At 39.5% G+C, this 20870-nt stretch overlaps 2 protein-coding genes across 3 annotated transcripts in view; one reads left to right on the forward strand and one right to left on the reverse strand.

Moving 5' to 3' along the window:
* The window catches only part of NSMCE2 (NSE2 (MMS21) homolog, SMC5-SMC6 complex SUMO ligase), a 294893-nt gene extending 284622 nt beyond the window's left edge, over positions 1-10271 (reverse strand). The window contains exons 1-2 of the mRNA XM_058179139.1: positions 10137-10271; positions 3820-3966 (exon numbers count right to left, since the gene is read on the reverse strand). Coding sequence (XP_058035122.1) covers positions 3820-3952 — 133 coding nt within the window. The 5' untranslated portion in view covers positions 3953-3966; positions 10137-10271. The remainder of the gene's footprint in view (positions 1-3819; positions 3967-10136) is intronic.
* A 52-nt stretch (positions 10272-10323) lies between these two features.
* The window catches only part of WASHC5 (WASH complex subunit 5), a 47677-nt gene continuing 37130 nt past the window's right edge, over positions 10324-20870 (forward strand). Inside the window, exons 1-7 of one of the 2 annotated variants that reach the window (XM_058179134.1) lie at positions 10324-10586; positions 11997-12279; positions 12411-12556; positions 15100-15184; positions 15470-15570; positions 16428-16617; positions 16713-16865. In XM_058179134.1, the coding sequence (XP_058035117.1) occupies positions 12094-12279; positions 12411-12556; positions 15100-15184; positions 15470-15570; positions 16428-16617; positions 16713-16865 (861 nt within the window). In that variant the 5' untranslated portion in view covers positions 10324-10586; positions 11997-12093. The remainder of the gene's footprint in view (positions 10587-11996; positions 12280-12410; positions 12557-15099; positions 15185-15469; positions 15571-16427; positions 16618-16712; positions 16866-20870) is intronic. The other variant, XM_058179135.1, reaches the window with a different exon arrangement.

The following is a 20870-nucleotide window of genomic DNA, read 5'->3' on the forward strand; positions in this document are numbered from 1 at the left end:
CTTGATTTAAATTTATTTTAAAAGACCAGTTTGAACTGTTAACTCTTACAATAGAGTTCTTTGTTCATGTCTTCTTTAAGACATGGTCCTAAATCCTTTTGCCTTTCAATACTAGGGACCTATAAAACATTTACCAGAAGTATTACTGCAAATAACTTCATGAGTTATCCAATACGAAGTCTCTGCTGCCATCTCATGGTATGCTCTTTCCATAGTTGTTCAAAGGACAATATTTCATCCACGATATTAAACTACAAATTTCAACACTAACTAAGTCAGGGGTCTGCAAACTTGGCTCTTTCAAGACTTGTGGACTTCAACTCCCAGAGTTCCTCAGCCAGCAAAAATGGCGTAGGGCCTGGGTACTTACGGGACCGCCTACTGTTACCATATGCCTCCCACCGACCCGTACGCTCTCACAGAGAGGGACTTCTCAGGGTGCCGTCCGCCAAGCAATGTCGGCTGGCGGCCCCCAGGGGAAGGTCCTTCTCTGTGGGGGCTCCCACACTCTGGAACGAACTTCCCCCGGGTTTACGCCAAATACCTGACCTTCGGACCTTTCGCCGCGAACTGAAGACGCATCTTTTTATTCGCGCGGGGCTGGCTTAAATTTTATGGATTGTATAGTTTTATTATTAATTTTAAACGGGGTTTTAATTTCTATATATTTTAAAATTTTAGGCAAATTATAATAAGTTTTTTAATTTTGCATTTTATAGATTATTGTCTTGTCTGTTTTTATTTGCCTGTACACCGCCCTGAGTCCTTCGGGAGAAGGGCGGTATAAAAATCAAATAAATGAAATGAAATGAATGAAATGAAGTCCACAAGTCTTAAAAGAGCCAAGTTTGCAGACCCCTGACCTAGGGTAGTGATGGCTAACCTTTTTGCCATTGCATGCCAGGAAGGGGGGGATGCGGGGAACGGTCGGGCAGGTGCATGGCCACACCCATAATTCTATGCGGCCCACCCCCGCGCATGCGTGTGCAACCCCCACTCCCCCCACCCCCGCTCCTGGCACGCAATGGCCCAGTAGGCCCGTTTTTCTTTCTCACCAGGCTCCACGGCCTCTCTAAGAGTCTGGGGAGAGTAAAAATGGCCTTCCCCACCCCCACCCCGGAGATCCTCCGGGGGGCCAAAAATGGCCTGTTTGACAACTTCCGGTCCCACCAGAAGTTGTCAAATGGGCCGTTTCTGGCATTTGGAGGACCTCCAGGGGGGTGGGGAAGGCCATTTTTGCCATCCCCAGACTCCTAGAGAGGCCCTGGAACCAGGTGAGAAAGAAAAATGGGCCTTCCCCACCCCGCCTCCAGGCCCTCTGGAGGCAGAAAAAGCCTGTTTCCCTACTTCTGGTGGGCTCAGAAGACCCAAAAATCGGAGCTGAGCTCGCATGCCCACTGATATGGCTACGCATGCCTCCTGTGGCACACATACCATGGGTTTACCATCACGGACCTAGGGAATAAAAGATTTGTGAACTATCTGGGAGATGTAGAGAGAATGCTTTGAGAGGCAGTAGAGTGCATTGGTTAGGGACATGGATCTCGACTCTTGTTCAGCTTCCTACTTCACCATAAAAATTCCAGAATGACTTTGGGCCAATCATTCTCTTATCAGCCCAACCAATTTTTCAGAGCTGTGGTGCAAGATATAAGCAGGACACAAATGTAATAAATGAATATACAACTACAGAATTAGAAGGGACTTCAAGCCACCTAATTCAACTCCCAAATCTGTGCAGATTTGCCAACTGAACCCAACTGAAGCCTCTTTTTGATCCAGTGAATATTTATGGTTGAACTTATGGTTACGATATTATCTCAAGTATTATAAAAATAAATAATCTTAAATCTTGGCATTAGATCAGTTAAATTTTGGTGTGTTTAGCCAATAGAAGAGACAACTGGGGAGATCTGAAAATAGTCTTAAAAAATCCGAAGTGTAGTTGCATAAAAAAGGGTGTGGGCATTGCCGGAGAGAAGAGGACTAGAACCAATAGATAAAAATTAAGAGGAATTTCCAGAATTTGGAACAAGATGTTGATCATCTGAGCTGAATCACAAACCGTATTTTTATCCTCCTTCAGGTCAAATATAATTCTGTCTATCTGGCCTAAACCTCAAGAGGAAGTCTACTAGAATCCTGTTTCCGTGTGATCTAAGTGGGGTACGATTTGAAAGACAGGTATTTTGATAGCAGCCCCAAAACATGCTTCCCACTACCAAACCCAGTGTTGTGTCTTCTGCTCCCGAGCCTGGCCTCTTGGCAGAGAGTGACTCAGAGAGTGAGGGGGAAGAGCCGACAGGGCTTCCCTCTGCAGGACCTTCCTCTCTGGCTGCACTCCAGGTTCCAGAGGCAGGCCAGGTAGAGGAGATGACGAGGCCTCTTTCTCCCGCACCTTCCCCCTCCCAGGAAACGCCTCAAGACTCAGCTGCTGACAATCAGTCCTGGTTAAATCCTAGGCATCGCAGAAAGGAGAGGCGGGAACAACAAAAGAAGGGGTGGGGCAGGCCTAGAGAGTGCTGAGTCATGGAGCCACACCCCACAGGGTATAAAAGCAGGAGGAGCTGCTCTATAGCTTCTTATGACGGACAAAAACTGACTCTTGGAAACTTTGGCTGCAATATTTCGAGACTAAGAATTTGGCTTCTGGATTTCTGTTTATTTCTGTACTCTTGGTTGCTCCAGCAACGAACTGCAGTTACGCTGGCTTCTGAGGAGATAAGAGAACTTGGCAGGCAATCACAAGTTTGTTGCCAGAACTGATATCTGTCGTAGGAATAAATTGCTGGCAGATATAGTCAGCTCGCGTGTCTTCTTGGTTGTGGTTGGGGGCGGGCAGAACACCCAGGGCTGCAACTTTCTTTTCTTAAAACCATTTTATTTCAGTGATCATGTGGACTACACACATCCCTCAGAATGTAGTAGGGCTGGTAATTTTATTGCCCCATTTAAACGCTATTAATTAATATCTTCTTCTCTTTTTAGTACTATTGTCTTTTGGATTAAGGTGCTTTATACTACAAAGGCAAGCAACTGCACTCAGTGTTGAATTACAGCCATCGCCTGGAACTACACAAATATTTTTGCCTCTGGTACAGTCAGAAAAGGAGATCATCAATGGTCTTAGTTTCCCCCACCCTTCAAGCTTTCTGAACTTTCATCGGGTGACGTGTACCCCACTAGCTCCCAAAGTTGGCATTTGCCCTTCACCTAAATACCATTGAACACTCTGGAGACGGTATTGCATAATTTGTAGCTCACTGCTTTCCTCCAATAGTTGTAACCACACCTATATAAAAAGCAGTTTAGCACCTGGAAAGTACGTATTGATCCTCTGAGGCCAGATGCTGGAAAGAAATTAAAAAAACCAAGGATCTTAATGAAGGTCTTAGAATTTAGGCTGCAAGAGAGAGCAGCCCATCCTCAAAACTCCTATTGCAAATCAGAAATTTTGTCCGTTATGCTGCATGGTAGCCAAACTCAAGCTGACAGAAAATAAGCTGAAGTAGCTAAATGGATGTCCATATTGGATCACACAATGGAAGAATGGGTCTGAAGCAGTAATGGGCTTCAAATCCTGGTGTTAACAGTTCGCTATCTGTAGCACATGGGTGTGTGCAGGGTGCTTCTGCGCATGCGCAGAGCATTTTTGATGATGTCTGGACGGAGCCTCCCACCGCTGCCACTACCGGTTCTCCCGAACTGGGGCGAACCGGGAACAACCCACCACTGGGCCGAAGCCTATATGGCAGGATCCCAAGACACCTTGAAAGTTTTGAAAAACAAGCAAGAATAGATCCCAAAACTTGAACTCACTGTGATATTCCACAAGATCAAGGGCCACGTTTGTGGTTACATCCATGCCAGTGTTTATGTAGGTCTTGCAGGTTTTCAGAGAAGTCAGACATGAGTCCACACCACTAAGGGAAATCAATGGACGTCCAGACATTCTGATCAAGTTCCCTAAAAAAAAAAACCAATGGTTATTATTATTATTATTTGCATTTATATCCCGCCTTTCTCCGAAGACTCAGGGCGGCTTACACTATGTCAAGCAATAGTCTTCATCCATTTGTATATTATATACAAAGTCAACTTATTGCCCCCAACAATCTGGGTCCTCATTTTACCTACCTTATAAAGGATGGAAGGCTGAGTCAACCTTGGGCCTGGTGGGACTTGAACCTGCAGTAATTGCAAGCAGCTACTGTTAATAACAGACTGTCTTAACAGTCTGAACCACCAGAGGCCCTTATCATTTATCACTACAGAGGCCCCTTATCACTACAATGTTTATTATTCTATGACCCATCTGGTTTTTTTAATGCAGTTTAAACAGAAATGGTATCAGCCAATAAATAAAACAATACAATGTTCCTAGCCTTTTTAAAAAATGAACTGGCTTGTCCATCTCAATCTATTTTTGAAGGAATAAGAACCTGCAATCAGTGTCCCTCTTAAGGACAAGCCTTTTCTTAGATCAATTTCAAAAATCACAAAAACAAACAAACATTCAACATCCTCCTACCGAATTTACATGTTCATCTAGCAAATAGAGAGGTAACATGCACATATGACATTAATTTGTTTTTTTATTGAATTTATACAGCTGCCCACCTCACTGAAAGCAACTATGTGCTGTGTACCATAATCCGTATAAATATATAAAAGCAATCGTATAAATATATAAAAAAATCAGTGTCATAAAATTAAATATTATTATTAAAGTATATTATTTATATTATATTACATTATATTATTAATATTTAAATTTTAAATATTATTACTGTGTTTCCACGAAAATAAGACCTTGTCTTATATTTTTCTGAACCCTGAAACTTGGCCTTATTCCCATGCACTCAAAAGCCCGATTGGGTTTATTATTAGGGGATATCTTATTGTGGGGGAAACGGTAAAATAATGTCCAAATTCCAAGCAGGGAGAAAGTGAGTATATTCATCTCAGTAATAGAGCCATCTCTCAGGGTCTCCGTGAGGCCCAGGCCTGGTGATATAACCTCAATTATTATATCACAACAGATGAAATTTCTCCACATAAGGTTGGATCATGCGCAATATATACACTTTATTGAACATGTAGTCACTTAATATATTAGCTGGGTATAGCATGTGTGGTATAGCAGGCGTATAGAGTAATCACATTGGCGTTCACATATTCTTTCAACACCTTTCAACTTCTGCTATTATTTCATTTTGATTGGGAGATTTGTTTCATTTTAAGAAGTGGTGTAATGACTTTTAATAAATATGGGATTATTTTTCTCCTCTTAAACCACAGATGCTGTGAAAACCTTTCAACTGACTAGCAAAATAATAAAATATACATAAGAAAATAAATAAAAACAGTGAACACAGCGTTTTGCAAATAACGGAAGATGAGGATTTAAATCCTCTAAAGTACATTTGGTAAGCAGTTTCAAACATAAAAAATGTAAACTGAATGTTAAATTAGGCTTTCTCTCAAAGAAAATGTATGCATAGTTTTACCTTAAACAGGATAAAGAGAGAGAAAATTAATTCTTGGCTATACACAGAAATCAAATTTGCATATTAATCCAAATATCGCAAATAACGAAATAAATTATATACAAGGAGTTCTAAAAATCATAGTGTTCTTTTAAGCTTTTAAAGCTTAAAGACTTTTAGTTCTTTTTGTACAATAGCTGAAGAATCCTTCAATTCAGACTCAACTACTACAACCAAAGAGATACATTCGTATAATTTTCTTAGCAATAATATGGAAATAGTTTCTTTCTTTTCCCAGCAAGTTTTTAACTTCCTGGTTTTCTTTCTGTCCCAGGATTTCTTGCATGTTCTCCCATTCAAAACCTGGATGAAAAACAGGCCAGAAATAAACCCATCCTGCTATTTCATTGTATTTTATGTACTACATCTTACAAATACGTACTATATGAATATAAATGTTCATGTAGAATATTGTAAACAATATTCAAAAGTCGCAACAACTGTTTGGCCAAGTAGCAATTGAGCAGAAATGGCCCGTTTTGCCTCAAGTCTTCAAATTTTAATTCCACCAAGGAGGACCTGTAAGCTCTAGTACTAAAGTTAAAGAGCAAAGTGTAAAAAAAAAAAAATGGGCCAAAATTGAATATAAAGAAGACCAAACTTTAGAACCAGCCTTAGACAGGGGCCATAGCAGAAAAGGCCCACCTCTTCAGGCCCACCAGGTGTAGTTGCCTGAGAGAGATGGCCCTTGTCTTTCTTGCCGGATCTGAGAGGATGAAAAGATCAAACCAGGACAAGGCAGTCCCCCAAATAACGTAGTTACCATGCCAAAAAGGGCTTTAGGGGTCAAAATCTTAAATTAGACCCAGACTGGCAACCCATGCAGCTCTGGGAGCAGAGGTGTTAACATGTGCCGTTTGGAAGCACTTATAATTGCCAAGACCACTGCATTTTGCACAAGCTGAAGCTAGGGGATACTCTTCAAGGGCAGCCCCACGTAGACCGCACTGCAGTAATCCAATCAGAGGGTGACTAAAGCATGAGTATCAGGCCTCACTGGCACATAACGCAAAGCTGTGTAAAAGCTCTCCTAGCACACAACTGAATGTTTCCATACACACTTGATTTAGTTTAGATGCTTTTACTGAGGTAAATAACGTCTGAAAACTTTGTAGCGGTCAAAACCTTAGCATCTCTATTTAGCAAGGTTGAGAAGAGTCGCTTTGAAACGAGATAGGTGGCAAATACAGGTAGTCCTCAACTTACGATCACAATTGAGCCCCAAATTTATGTTGCTAAGCAGTGGTGGGATTCAAGTCGTTTAACAACCGGTCTCTGCCCTATTGATTTCTTCCAACAACCAGTTTACCAAAGTGCTCAGAAAGTTAACAACCGGTTCTCTCGAAGTGGTGCGAACTGGCTGAATCCCACCACTGTTGCTAAGCGAGAAATGTGTTAAATAAGTTTTGCCCCATTTTACGACTTTTCTTGCCACACTGGTTAAGTGAATCACTGCAGTTGTTAAATTAGAAACATGGTTGTTAAGTGAATCTGGTTTCCCCATTGACTTGGCTTGCCAGAAGGTGGTAAAAGGTGATCACGTGACCCCAGGACCAGGGGTGAAACCCAGCAGGTTCTGACAGGTTCTGGAAAACCCATAGCGGAAATTTTGAGTAGTTCGGAGAACTGGCAAATACTACCTCTGGCTGGCCCCAGAGCAGGATGGGAATGGAGATTTTGCAATATCCTTCCCCCGGGGTGGGGAGGGAATGGGAATTTTGCAGTATGCTTTCCCTGCCACGCCCACCAAGCCACACCCACCAAGCCACACCCACAGAACCAGTAGTAAAAAAAATTGGATTTAACCACTGCCCAGGACACTGCAACCGTCATAAATGTGAGTCAGTTGTCAAGCATCCAAATGTAAATCACATGACCATGGGATTGCTGCAACAGTCATAAGTGTGAAAAATGGTTATAAGTCACTTTTTTCAGTGTCGTCGTAACTTTGAACTGTCGCTAAGCAAACTGTTGTAAGTCAAGGACTCCCTGTACATTTAATAATAAAAACATCCAACCCTAACTTGGGCAATTCTAGATTTAGGATTTTATAGGAGTACAAGTGCCATTTTTACTGTCGCTGTAAGCATACCATGATGTTATTGCTCTCATATAATTTTAACTGCGGCTAATTTTTTACTTGTTCATTCTGATTGTTTCATCATTGGTTAGTTTATGGAATATATTGACATATCAGATACCACACTAAGCTATGTTTGTGAAGGGTCAGGGCTTAGTTTCTATAGCAACAATGAGTCGAACAGATGTCACTGCAATTTAGCAGGACCTGTATAGCTAAGCAATGATACCCTAAGCCCTGATCCAACTTTTGCTTATTGAATAAGTCTCACAAGGTGGCAGCATTCGATTAATCTTGCACACTATGCATGATATGGCCAGATAATGTCAGCTTTACCAGGTAGACCATACGGGGAATATGGCTAGATAAGGTAATTCAATTATTGTAAGACTTACGTAAAGACAATCATGCAAGTCTGAAAGTACAAATCTCCCACCATCTATTTTATATCCTGAAGTACTAGGAAGAGTTTCTTCTTGCTCCACCCACGATATAACGGTGGGCGATGCTCTCTCTTATCTTTAATAAAAAGAAGGACTAGGAGTGACATGATAGCAGCATTCCAATATCTCAGGGGTTGCCACAAAGAAGAGGGAGTCAAGCTATTCTCCAAATCTCTCACAGAGATCCGCTCTCACAGAGAGGGACTCCTTAGGGTGCCGTCAGCCAAGCAATGTTGGCTGGCGGCCCCCAGGGGAAGGGCCTTCTCTGTGGGGGCTCCTACCCTATGGAACGAGCTTCCCTCTGGACTTCGCCAACTTCTGGACCTTCGGACCTTTCGCCGCGAGCTTAAGACCTATTTATTTACCCGTGCGGGACTGGCATAGAACTTTTTAGTTGTTTTTAGGGTTTTAAATTTTAAATTAGGTTTTTGGATTTTAAAGGTATTTAAATTCGGGCTAAATTTAATAAGTTTTTTAACTGATATTTTTACTGTATGTATTTGATTGCTGTTTTTATTCTGCCTGTTCACCGCCCTGAGTCCTTCGGGAGAAGGGCGGTATACAAATTAAAATATTATTATTATTATTATTAAATCATCTGGCGCAAGGCAACTATGGATGGAAGCTAATCAAGAAGAGAAGCAACCTAGAAAAGGAAACATTTCCTGACAGTTAGAACAATTAATCACTGGAACAACTTGCCTCCAGAAGTTGTGAATGCTCCAACAGTGGAAGTTTTTAAGAAGAGATTGGACAACCATTTGTCTGAAATTATATAAGGTTTCCTGCCTAAGCAGGGGGTTGGACTTGAAGACCTCCAAGGTCCCTTCCAACTCTGTTATCCTATCCTATCCTATCCTATCCTATCCTATCCTATCCTATCCTATCCTATCCTATCCTATCCTATCCTATCCTATCCTAAGGTCTCTTCCAACTCTATTATTCTATTCTATTCTATTCTATTCTATTCTATTCTACTCTACTCTATTCTATTCTATTCTATTTAATTCTATTCTATTCTCCTTTTTGAAATTAATTTTTGAAATTATTCCTATTATCTGACCATTCCTCAGACAGCATCAGTCTCCCAAGGTCATGCTCACATAGGGTTAGACCACTAAGAAATTCCTTTCTAACCCCTAGGCTAGACTCAGATGATGGCAAGTACCAGCGACTTCGCACTGTTCTTGAGAAGCTACACAAGAGTGTACGCAAGATCTCTTAAAATTGAGACTTTTTCTTTCCCACCTGTTGAGTGAAGCACAATAATGTACTTGGGATTCACATCCTGCTAAACCAAAGATTTGATTGGCAATCATGCCAAACCAAAACCAAATACCATATGTATTAGCACCAGAAGTGAACCTAGCCATTGGGTACACTTTTATAATACCTGGATATAGACCTGAGATTGTGCCTTCTCATAATGTCTATTTCATTCGTCTTTAACCCAGAATGCTGGCTTGATCCCATACAGCTCTTGAATGATTATGAATTATTCTTACTGGGACATAGCATGTTTTCTTTGCTTGGCCAACAACAAAACAAGTACTTGACTGTGTGGTTAAAGAAAAAGAAAGAAAAAACACTTGCCAACAAAGTAAAAAAAATAATTTGGAAAGCAGAGGTGAGCTAGAACTCAACCAAACTGCCATTGAACACATCAGGAAACCTGTTGAAAAGCGAGATATATAAATCAATATTTTTTTTCAAACTAGGCAACTTTCAGTTGTGTGGACTTCAACTCCCAGAATTCCACATAGCGGCATCTTTTCAGAAACGAAACCTCTCTCCCCACTTTCTTTCCAGACAAAAAAAAAACTTGGCTCCGTTGGCACAACACGCCCAAAATCATGCCTGCTTCCACACAGTCAGTAAAGCTCTCCAAGCTTGCACGGAAGCCGAGTACTGAGCAAAGTCAGCCCCTTTTGCTTAGCTGGGGATGGAAAGCATTCGTGTGAATGCAAGAAACGGGTTCAGCCGGGACGCGGATCAAGCGCGGGGCTCGGATGCGATTATTTCACCAGCATTTACTCTAAGGATCCCTTCCCACCACCACCTTACCTGTTTCCTTGGGGAGGGGGAGAAAAAAAAACCCTCTTTATTTTCTCTTTTCCCCTTATTTTGAATCTTCGCTCAGATGCTTTGCAAGAGAAGGCGGGACGACTGGGAAGGGCGGCGAGGCTTCTCATACGCCGGCGCCCGTTCACATGATCGCGCAAACCCTCATGTGACACAAGATGAAAGGAAGCTGGCCAGGCCTTGCTTAGTCTTTGATGGCCGTCTGCAGCCTCGTATCGGTTTCCGGCCCGGTTTTCTTCTCTTTGCTGGCTGTTTTTCGCCTTGCACTCAACTTTGCACCCATTCTGACGAGCTGCGTGCACCCCGAGGGTCCTGAATTGGACTCGCGGGTTTCCCTGCGGGTCTGATACAAGGGGAGCCAAAGAGAAAGGAGCCTCCGTCCATCTCTTCTCTTCCTCTCTGCAAGGAAGAGGGGAGGAGAAAGTAAGTCCGGTAGGGAAAATGCTCTCGTGCAATTGTTCATTCATGATCAAATGTTGTACGTTATTTTCGGTAATGCCATAATACCGAAGCGCAGTTCGATGCCTCTTGGGGGGGGGGGAATGTATTTATTTATTAAATTTATATAGCTGCCCGTCTCGCCTATGGGAGTCTGGGCAGCTCACAGGGTTTAGCTAAGAAAAACCAAGCAATCGATACAATTAAGAAGCAGAAGCGTTAAATCAATCCCTTTTTTTTATTACGATTACAAGCCAGAATTAAAAATGAAAACATTAAAATAAAATGCAACAGAACAGAACAAGACATAATAGTGCATTACGGTTTAGTGGGGAAGTCGTCCGTGGGCCGTCGAAGTCTGCCTAATTTAATAATGTAACAGAATTTAGCTACATTCAAAGCATTAAAATGCAATTAAAAGCTATAAAAAGAACTATACTTTAAGTGTGAGTGCTTATAATTCTGCATGGCCTTTAATAAAGGGTCTAATCAATAATGTTAATTAAATTAAATTAGTTAATTAAATGTGGAAGGCAAAGTCATTTTGGGACCCAGTGGTAGATTCCTCAGCTCAGTTGTCATTGTCAGTCTGGCCTCTGGCCTACCTTACAAGTGTGCTGTGATCAGCAAGAGTGAAAATGTGGGACATAAATATCACTGTACAAAATAAGTTTTAAAATGATAGTAAGGAAGCTGAATCTCCTAACTGATGTCCACTTGTGCAAAAGGAATCCCTGAGTTCGTAGACAACGTTTTGATTCATTTTAAAAACGTTTATACTGAAAATGGGAATTTGTTTTCCTCCCCTGTTGAAAACAGTTGCAATTCACCCTGACCATCCAATTATTTTTTAATCAGAATGGTTTTCAAAGTAGAAATTATGTGGTTACCCTTAATTCTTAAAAAACTCGGCATATTGCCAAAATGTTTCTAGCTTCCTGCTCTGATTCATTTTCATGAAAGCTGCATGTTTTTGTGTAAATAAGTCACATGAGAGAGTAATGGATCTTTTTTAAAAAAATTATGTAGCACTTCGTTTCTCCAAGATATATTAGCCTGGCACCTGAAGGTTCTATTTGGCTTCATCAATAATCTCATTTTAATAATTCTATTCATTATTAATGATTGTGTTAAGCAGACATTTTGCCCAACTGTGTTATACCATCACTCAACATTGGAATGGAGCCATTTTGTAACCAGAAAATCTGGATAAATTTTTAAATCCTTGTCACAAACTGCGGTATCCTGAGGTCTACATTTACTTACAAGCGGAACTTTTAAATTATCTTCCGCAATAAAAATGTTGCAAAATTCAACCTTTAGTTTGAAATAATAATAATAATAAAACTGTAGCATGAAAAAAACAACATTAAAATCTTTTTTCTGCGGTTAATGATTTTTCAGGAATGTAATGGAGCAATTGCAAAGGATTCTTCTTCAGATAATTTTGATGACTGTATAAACCTGCACTGAAAAAATACTACCCTTCTTCCTCATCGCCATGTTGGACTTCTTAGCGGAAAATAATCTTTGTGGACAAGCCATTCTTCGGATTGTGTCTTGTGGAAATGCTATCATTGCTGAATTGCTAAGACTGTCCGAGTTTGTCCCACCTGTATTCCGCCTCAAAGACAAAGCCGATCAACAAAAATATGGAGATATCATATTTGATTTCAGCTACTTCAAAGTAAGTATTGTGCTGTACTGAAGCATGCCTTAAAGTTAATTTCAGTTTTGCCAGATGCTAATGAAGTATTAAATGATTAGTGTTCTATCCCAAACATACTAATTCTGTTCCTGATTTTCCCCCCAATTTAGGGCCCTGAATTGTGTGAAGGGAAGCTAGACGCCAAACCTGAACTGCAAGATTTAGATGATGAATTTCGTGAAAACAACATAGAAATTTTGACCAGATTTTATTTGGCTTTCCAAAGTGTTCATAAATATATTGTTGATTTAAACAGGTAAGCAGTTGGACATGCAACTGAAATAGCAGCAATTGATTTGGAACAAAATATGTATTACAGCCAAGGAAATAGCTTGTGATTATGTGAAATATCATTAAGTCATTATTGCTTAGATTTCAGATTTTTTCAGACCACAACAGAAACACAGCAGAATTCCACACACATACAACATTCAGAATTTGTAAATATGAATTCACTCATATAATCGGAGCAAAATGTTTGACATAGAATATTTTAAAAACTGAGAAAGAAGATGGCATGATCTCAGATTATTTGTCCAGGATTACCAGCCATGATATATTTGTCAGATTTGAAACATGAATTAAGTAAATAATTAAATTAGGGGAAAAAAGGTATAAGAGAATGTATATAGATGCCATTTCAGAGTTTTCCTCGATGTTTCTATTATATGATAGATCTAATAAGATACTGATGTAAAAATGTGACTTTAAATTTTGACATTAGTTAGTCTTTTTAAACTTGTAATATACTTTAGTACAGGTAATCTTCAATTTACAACTGTAATGGAGTCTGGAATTTCTATTGTAAGTCAGGGTGGTCATAAGTTGAGGCACCCACATGACCGGACTTGATTTTATGACTTTTTTTAGGGCAGTCTTTAATTAAATACCACAGTCATGAAAACAAATCAATGTGTTCCAATGGATATTTTTGGTTGAAAGTAAATCAAAAAGGCCAGAAAAAAACATAAATTGTTATGTTACTGTGCAACACTGCAATTAACCATAAAGGTGAACTGGTTGCCAAGCATTCAAAATGCAGTTATGTGACCAAGGGGATGTGTGCAGCCATCAGAACTCCAGAACTGGGTCATGTATAGCTTTTGAGGGTGTCTGTTGTAACTTCAAATGGTTACTAAGCGACTGGTCATTAAATGAGGATTACCTGTAAAGAGAAAGACACTGATTTAAATACTGTGTGATTAAGAGACACTTCTCCCAAGATAGTTTGATAGTGATCAACAATTCTTAACATGCCACATAACTATTTATTTATTTTATTTATTTATTTATTCAAATTTGTATACCGCCCTATCTCCCGAAGGACTCAGGGCGGTTCACAGGCACATAAAACATTTATATACAATTAAAATAACTATTAAAAAACTTATTCTAATGCCAAATATTAAAAATATAAATATAAATCTTAAAACCAAATTGAAACCCCTGTAAATTTAAAAATCTATAAATTTAAAATCTAAATTTAAAATCTAAAATCTAAGCCAGTCCTGCACAGATGAATAAATGCGTCTTAAGCTCGCGACGGAAGGTTCGGAGGTCCGGAAGTTGACGGAGTCCTGGGGGGAGTTCGTTCCAGAGGGTGGGAGCCCCCACAGAGAAGGCCCTTCCCCTGGGCGTCGCCAGACGACACTGTCTAACTGACGGCACCCTGAGGAGTCCCTCTCTGTGAGAGCGCACAGGTCGGTGAGAGGTATTCGGTAGCAGTAGGCGGTCCCGTAGATAACCCAGCCCTATGCCATGGAGCGCTTTAAAGGTGGTTACCAACACCTTGAAGCGCACCCGGAAGGCCACAGGTAGCCAGTGCAGTCTGCGCAGGATAGGTGTCATACGGGAGCCACGAGGGGCTCCCTCTATAACCCGCGCAGCCGCATTCTGAACTAACTGCAGCCTCCGGATGCCCTTCAAGGGGAGCCCCATGTAGAGAGCATTGCAGTAATCCAGGCGAGACGTCACGAGGGCGTGAGTGACCGTGCATAGGGCTAAATAAAAACTAAATAAAATTCATTGAGATCCTTTGCCGTATAAAGCCGTAAATGACATCCAAATAATTATTTATTTATTTATTTATTATTTAAATTTGTATACCGCCCTTCTCCCGAAGGACTCAGGGCGGTTCACAGCCAGGTAAAAATACAATACAATAAATACAAATTAAAATACAATTAAAAAACTTATTAAAATTGGCCAGGATTAAAATTTAGAGCTAAAAACCCATTAAAACCCATTAAAACACTAACCCAGTCCAGCGCAGATGAATAAGTAGGTTTTAAGCTCGCGGCGAAAGGTTCGGAGGTCCGGAAGTTGACGAAGTCCTGGGGGGAGTTCGTTCCAGAGGGCGGGAGCCCCCACAGAGAAGGCCCTTCCCCTGGGCGTCGCCAGACGACACTGTCGCGCCGACGGCACCCTGAGGAGCCCCTCTCTGTGAGAGCGCACGGGTCGGTGAGAGGTATTCGGTAGCAGCAGGCGGTCCCGTAAGTATCCCGGCCCTATGCCATGGAGCGCTTTAAAGACATTCACCAACACCTTGAAGCGCACCCGGAAGGCCACAGGTAGCCAGTGCAGCCAGTGCAGTGCATAATGAGTTTTATAGCTACTGGCTCTTCCTTCTCTTTGGCTGCATCAGCTTTTTATTCTTTTGGATGCAAAGGAACTTTGGAAAGAATGTATGTGAAAGGGTTTGGAATTATAGAAGGGAATAAATCTGTATATAAACAGGAGGTTTTGCTAACATTCACCTCTGCAGAAGACTAATTTATATTTCATTCTTATTGTTTCTAGATACCTGGATGATCTCAATGAAGGGATTTACATTCAGCAAACTCTGGAAACAGTGCTGCTGAATGAGGATGGAAAACAGCTATTGGTAAACTTACTCTAACCATGCAGCAATATTTATTTACCGTATTTTGTTTTTTAGATATTTTAATCTTTTCACCTCCTGGTTTCTAACCTGCTGCCTTTCACCACTACATCAAACTGCTTTCACCGAAGAATTAGAAAATTGTAATTAAACACATCACAAAATGTCTATGATGGAGAAGGCTGTAATAAATGAGTTAATGTAACAGGAAATCACACACTTTACTTAATATCCTTGCAGTTTTAACTATGAATCTCTCTGTCTGTCTGTCTGTCTTGTTTGCTGCAGTGTGAATCCCTTTATTTGTATGGTGTCATGCTCCTTGTCATTGATCAGAAAATTGAAGGCGAAGTCCGGGAGAGAATGCTTGTTTCCTATTATCGATACAGGTATAACATCTCTGATTCAGGATATGATCAATTGGCTATTTTGTGGTTTAATTATTTCATGCAAACTCAACCACCATATTGATTGCATCAATACACTCATTTTAAGAATCATTTGCAATGCCGTTAAAGAAAAGTCTCTGATGTTTCTCAGCTTTCAAAGATTTAAAACTCTGAACTTCATCTCCCAGAATTCCCCAGTTAGCATGGGGAAATTCTGGCGTTGAAGTTCACTCATCTTAAAAGTTTCCAAAGTGGAGAAACACTTTCTCATTGATGCCGAACTACATTGCAAAATCGAGCCAGTCTTTCCGGCTTTGGAAAATAAGTAAAGTCTGGTCTGGCTAGTACTTCTATGAATGACCAGGGCTCAAAGCTAAACTGAGAATTTGAAAAAAAATATCATGGAACGAGGGAGAAAAACAGTTTACATATCAAATCAAAGGAATTGCAAGTTTATCCTTTGACGGTCAGAAAATGGGTCCCCATGTGACTGAATCTGATTTTTATTATCTTTTTTGTAGTGGCCATTAAGCAAATGCTGTAGTCATTAATCAACAATTGTTCAACATGGGGCAATTTTTGCTGGAAACTGGAAGCAAACGCTGGTTTTTTTCAAAAATATTTTAAATTGTGGGCACAGCAATGTAAATGTAAAATGGTTGCCAAGCACCTAAAATACAATCACGTGACTGCAGGGTGGGAGTGGATGTCGGAATTCTAAATCCGGGTCATAAGTAGTTTTTTCAGGATCCATCGTAATTTTGAACAGTCATTAAATGACCGGTCATAAGTCAAGGACTACTTGTACTTTGACAAGATCCTTCGTTGGTGACGTGTGCGTGTCATGCCCCATCCAGTGCTGCTCGCTCTGCTGACTCCAATATGGATGATATATGTAAGCTGCTTCGGAGCACAGGGTATTCGAGTCAACCTGGAGCGAAAAGGCCCGCAAACTATCCCGAGAGTTACTTCAGCAGGGTGCCCATCAACAAAATATTCATCAGCATGGTGATTGGCCGCTTGAGGTCAGATGATATCTACAACCAGGTAAGTCGGGCTGGAAAAAGTCCCAGGGTGGGGGAAGAAGTAGGAAAATGTCCAGCAGGCTCATAAGGTGCCCTTTCACTCTGTTCCCTTTTCAGGTTTCTGCATATCCACTGCCAGAACATCGCAGCACAGCTCTGGCGACGCAGGCGGCCATGTTGTACGTGACGCTTTACTTCGACCCCTCCATCCTTCACACCCAACAAGCAAAGATGAGAGAAATAGTAGATAAATATTTTCCAGACAACTGGGTAAATATATTGTTAGTGCTGCTATTAATGATTGAGTTGCCTCAGCATCTCACATCCTGGACATAAATCGTTTCAACTCCTCCCCTCGGGACGCCGCTGTAGGGCATGGCATTCCAAAACAAGTAGACACAGGGACAGATTTTTTCCTTCCTGTCAACATTCTGCTGAACACCTAATCCTCACAGTATTGTCTAATAAGTATTTTTATTTACCCATGTAGTATGGCTGTATTATTATTATCTTATTCTCTTCTTTACTACTACTATTGATACAAATGATGATGATGCTGTTGCTTTGTATATACACTGCAAGCTTCTGCACCAGAGACAAATTCCTTATATCTAATCACACTTGGCCAAATAAAGCAATTCTGTTCTAGTCTATTCCATTCCATTCCATTCTATTATTATATATTCTATTCTATTCCATTTCATTTCATTCCATTCCATTATTATATATTCTATTCTACTCTACTCTACCCTACCCTACCCTACAATTAAATTATATTATATTATATTATATTATATTATATTATATTATATTATATTATATTATATTACATTGTACTGTACTGTACTGTACTATACTATACTATACTAATATTATATTATATTATATTATATTAATATTATATTATATTATATTAATATTATATTATATTATATTATATTATATTATATTATATTATATTATATTATATTATATTATATTATATTATATTATATTATATTATATTATATTATATTATATTATATTATTGCAAATTTCAGGGATGCTCAAATTATGACATATAAGGTCATCCCGCCAATGCTGCCGTTGCATCCCTGAGTCTTGATGTCTGGTCTAAATGTATGACAATGCTGTTTGCGTGATAATGTTTGTGTGGTAATTTTTCCTCATTTGCCGACCCACTCCCAAGGCTGCCCATAGGTTTTTGCCTCATCGTCATTTCAGACCCTTGGTGTGAATACAAGAGAGCCAGGCAAAGCCAATGAGGACAATTCCATTCTCCCTTTTACCCATTCAGAATCCAGCTCTAGAGATCTGAGAGTTCACTGGGCCTTTTACATTTAATTAATTTTGGGATTGTTGTTGTTTTGAATCAGTTAAGTTCTCCCACTAGAGTTAGACCGAGCAGCATTGCTCTTTATTAATCTTAAAATTTTGCCTGCCAGAGAGCCACTAAGCTGTTTCCACAGCCATGGCTAACTGGCCACATAATCACAAATAACTGTCTTTACAATCCTGGCTAGCCATATCCATAACTAAACCTGCAACTGTGTCCAGCATTGATTTTTCCACTAGTTTTAAAATGATGTCTGCTAGAGAGCCACTAAACTGCCTCCACAACCATGGCTAACCACATCCGCAACCATGGCTAATCAAATCAACAGCAAATGATCAGTCCTGCACATAGGCAGTAGAAATAAGAACTTCAAATATTTGCTGCCTGGTAATGATCTAAAAGTTGACCCACACTCTGTCAAGAACCTAGGAGTACTCATTTCTAAAGATCTAAGACCCAGAGCTCACTGTAACATCATTGCAAAACAGGCTTTAAGAGTTGTAAACTTTATTTTATGAAGTTTTCTCTCTGGTAATACTGTACTCCAAACTAGGGCATATAAAACCTTTGCCAAACCTATACTTTTTTTTTTTTTATTCAAAACGTTTTACAAAAAAAAATCCCCCCCTTTCCCCCCCAACCCCCCCTCCCTTCACTAAACCCTCCCCCTTCCCCCCTGACTTCCCGGATGAAGCACAAGGTATAGTTAAAAATAAAACAAACATATGCTAAGAAAATTTTCCCCCAAAACTATTATACCAATTTTCCCTTTCTAACTCTGACTTCCTCCTAACACAACCAAACTCCTTCAAGAAGAAAAATTATATACAAAAAATAAGAAAATTAAGAATTAAGAATAACAAAATATATAAATCAATAAAACAAATTAATCCTAAAATATTTAAAATCAACTAAAACATAAAAATCCAATCCAATTCATAAAATATCTCCCTTATAGCTTCTATAACCATATAATTCCCCCCCCCAGGTCTTCCTTACATAAACTCTTTCAAAAATATTCTATTCAAGATACAATACAACACATTATAAAATTTCAATACCAAGAGTTACAGTAGCTATTCAAATTTAATCCATCCTCGTCAAAATCCAGTATAAATCCAAATACCTAGTCTTTTATACTAGATATAAAACATATAATCAACCCATTTCTTCCAGGTCTTCGTCATTGTCTTTCAGGGACAATAATATTTTTGTCTATTAATAATTCAAAGAATAGTACTTTTGTCTCTTGCCATTTTTTTTGATGCATTAATCTCTGTCTTTCCTTCATTTCTCCTTTTGAAAAGTCAGTCACAATATTGCCTAGTAAATCCTTACGTTCAAAAATCCACAAAATACTACCATATATTCCATCAGTCCAAAGAGGGAATTCTTGATAAACATTAAGCCTATAAGTTTTTTCAGTTTGGGAGACAGCCTCCTGTAGCACTAATTCTGACATTTCATCCAAACTATTTAAAGGAAACTTCTTTACATCAACTTGTTTATTCACGATCATATCTTCATCCATTGCATTTAAGTCCTGTTTCAGTTCGTATTTTTGAGTAATTAAATACATTCTTTCTGTGTAATCCTGTATAAAGTCACGAATCCATTCTTCTGAAAGAACCTTCATAACAAAGTTCTTGCAGAAAATCCCCTTATGAAATACTTAAACAACGTAATATGATCCAACAAACCAGAATCCAACACAATAAGATGATGTCTCCATTCAGTTTCGATTTCGCAGCAAGCTATTTGCAGTTGGTCTAAAACGCCATTTTAAGAGAAGGAAAAAAAAAGAATAATTTTTCTCTCTTTAAAAAGAGGAGGAAGTCAGAAAATCAACAATACTTGCAAACCAATAATTATTCACTCATGCTTCTTCCGCCTGCTTATAAATCCACAAAAAGAAATCAATTGTTAGCAGAACTTGGACACCTTCCTCTTTTCCTGCTGTTGCAAGAGACACGCTGGATAATGGAGGTAGGAGGGATTCGAAGGGATTCACCTTCCAGGACTTTGCATAACAAAAACAAAGCCCCTAAGGGAATCTACCTTTCTCCCCCCTGCTCATTCCCCTGCTCTCTCAACCAGAGAGGGAAAATTAAGTTGGGAACAGCTGTTCGAAAGCTATTTACACCGGCTTTTACAGTTATCTAGCGCGGAGTGCCATAAATTAGCACCCAGCGAGAAAGGTGGAGCCAAGCTGAAGTCGCCAAACCTATACTTGATTACTCTTCACCTGCCTGGAACCCTCACTGTATTTCAGACATCATTACGTTAGAGAAGGTCCAGAGATATTTTATTAGGAGAGTTCTCAAATCTTCTGCTCGAAATAAAATTCCCTATACCACCAGGCTTGAAATCTTAGGTCTAGAAAGCCTCGAGCTACGTTGTTGTCTATGTTTCCAACCTATGCTTAGATCATAAGATTATTTACCAAAATGTTCTACCTTTATTTTTATTTTATTTCGTATTTTTATTTTACCTGTAAATGAATTTATTTTAATTAATTTATTTTACCTGTAAATGAATACTTTAATTTCAACCATAATAATACAAGGGCCATCAATAGATTTAAACTCAATGTAAATCGCTCTAATCTTAATTGGAGGAAATAGGAATTTTGCAATAGAATAGTAAATGTCTGGAACAATCTACCTGATCCTGTTGTTAGTCTCTCTAATCCCCATACCTTTTACCTTAAACTTTCTACTGTGGACCTTTCCTGTTTCTTAAGAAGTCCCTAAGGGGGCGTGCATAAGCGCACCAGCATGCCTACCGTCCCTGTTCTACTTTTCCTAATTATATGTAATCATTCTATGTATTTATGGCTATATTTTGCCAATCTATATCCTTCTTTTTGTGCCAAAATTTTTTCATGTCTGTGTCTACTCTGTTACTTGTTTTCTTGTATTTGTTGACAAATTAAATAA

Source organism: Ahaetulla prasina, chromosome 3 (genome assembly GCF_028640845.1).
Source record: "Ahaetulla prasina isolate Xishuangbanna chromosome 3, ASM2864084v1, whole genome shotgun sequence".
Lineage (NCBI taxonomy): Eukaryota > Metazoa > Chordata > Lepidosauria > Squamata > Colubridae > Ahaetulla > Ahaetulla prasina.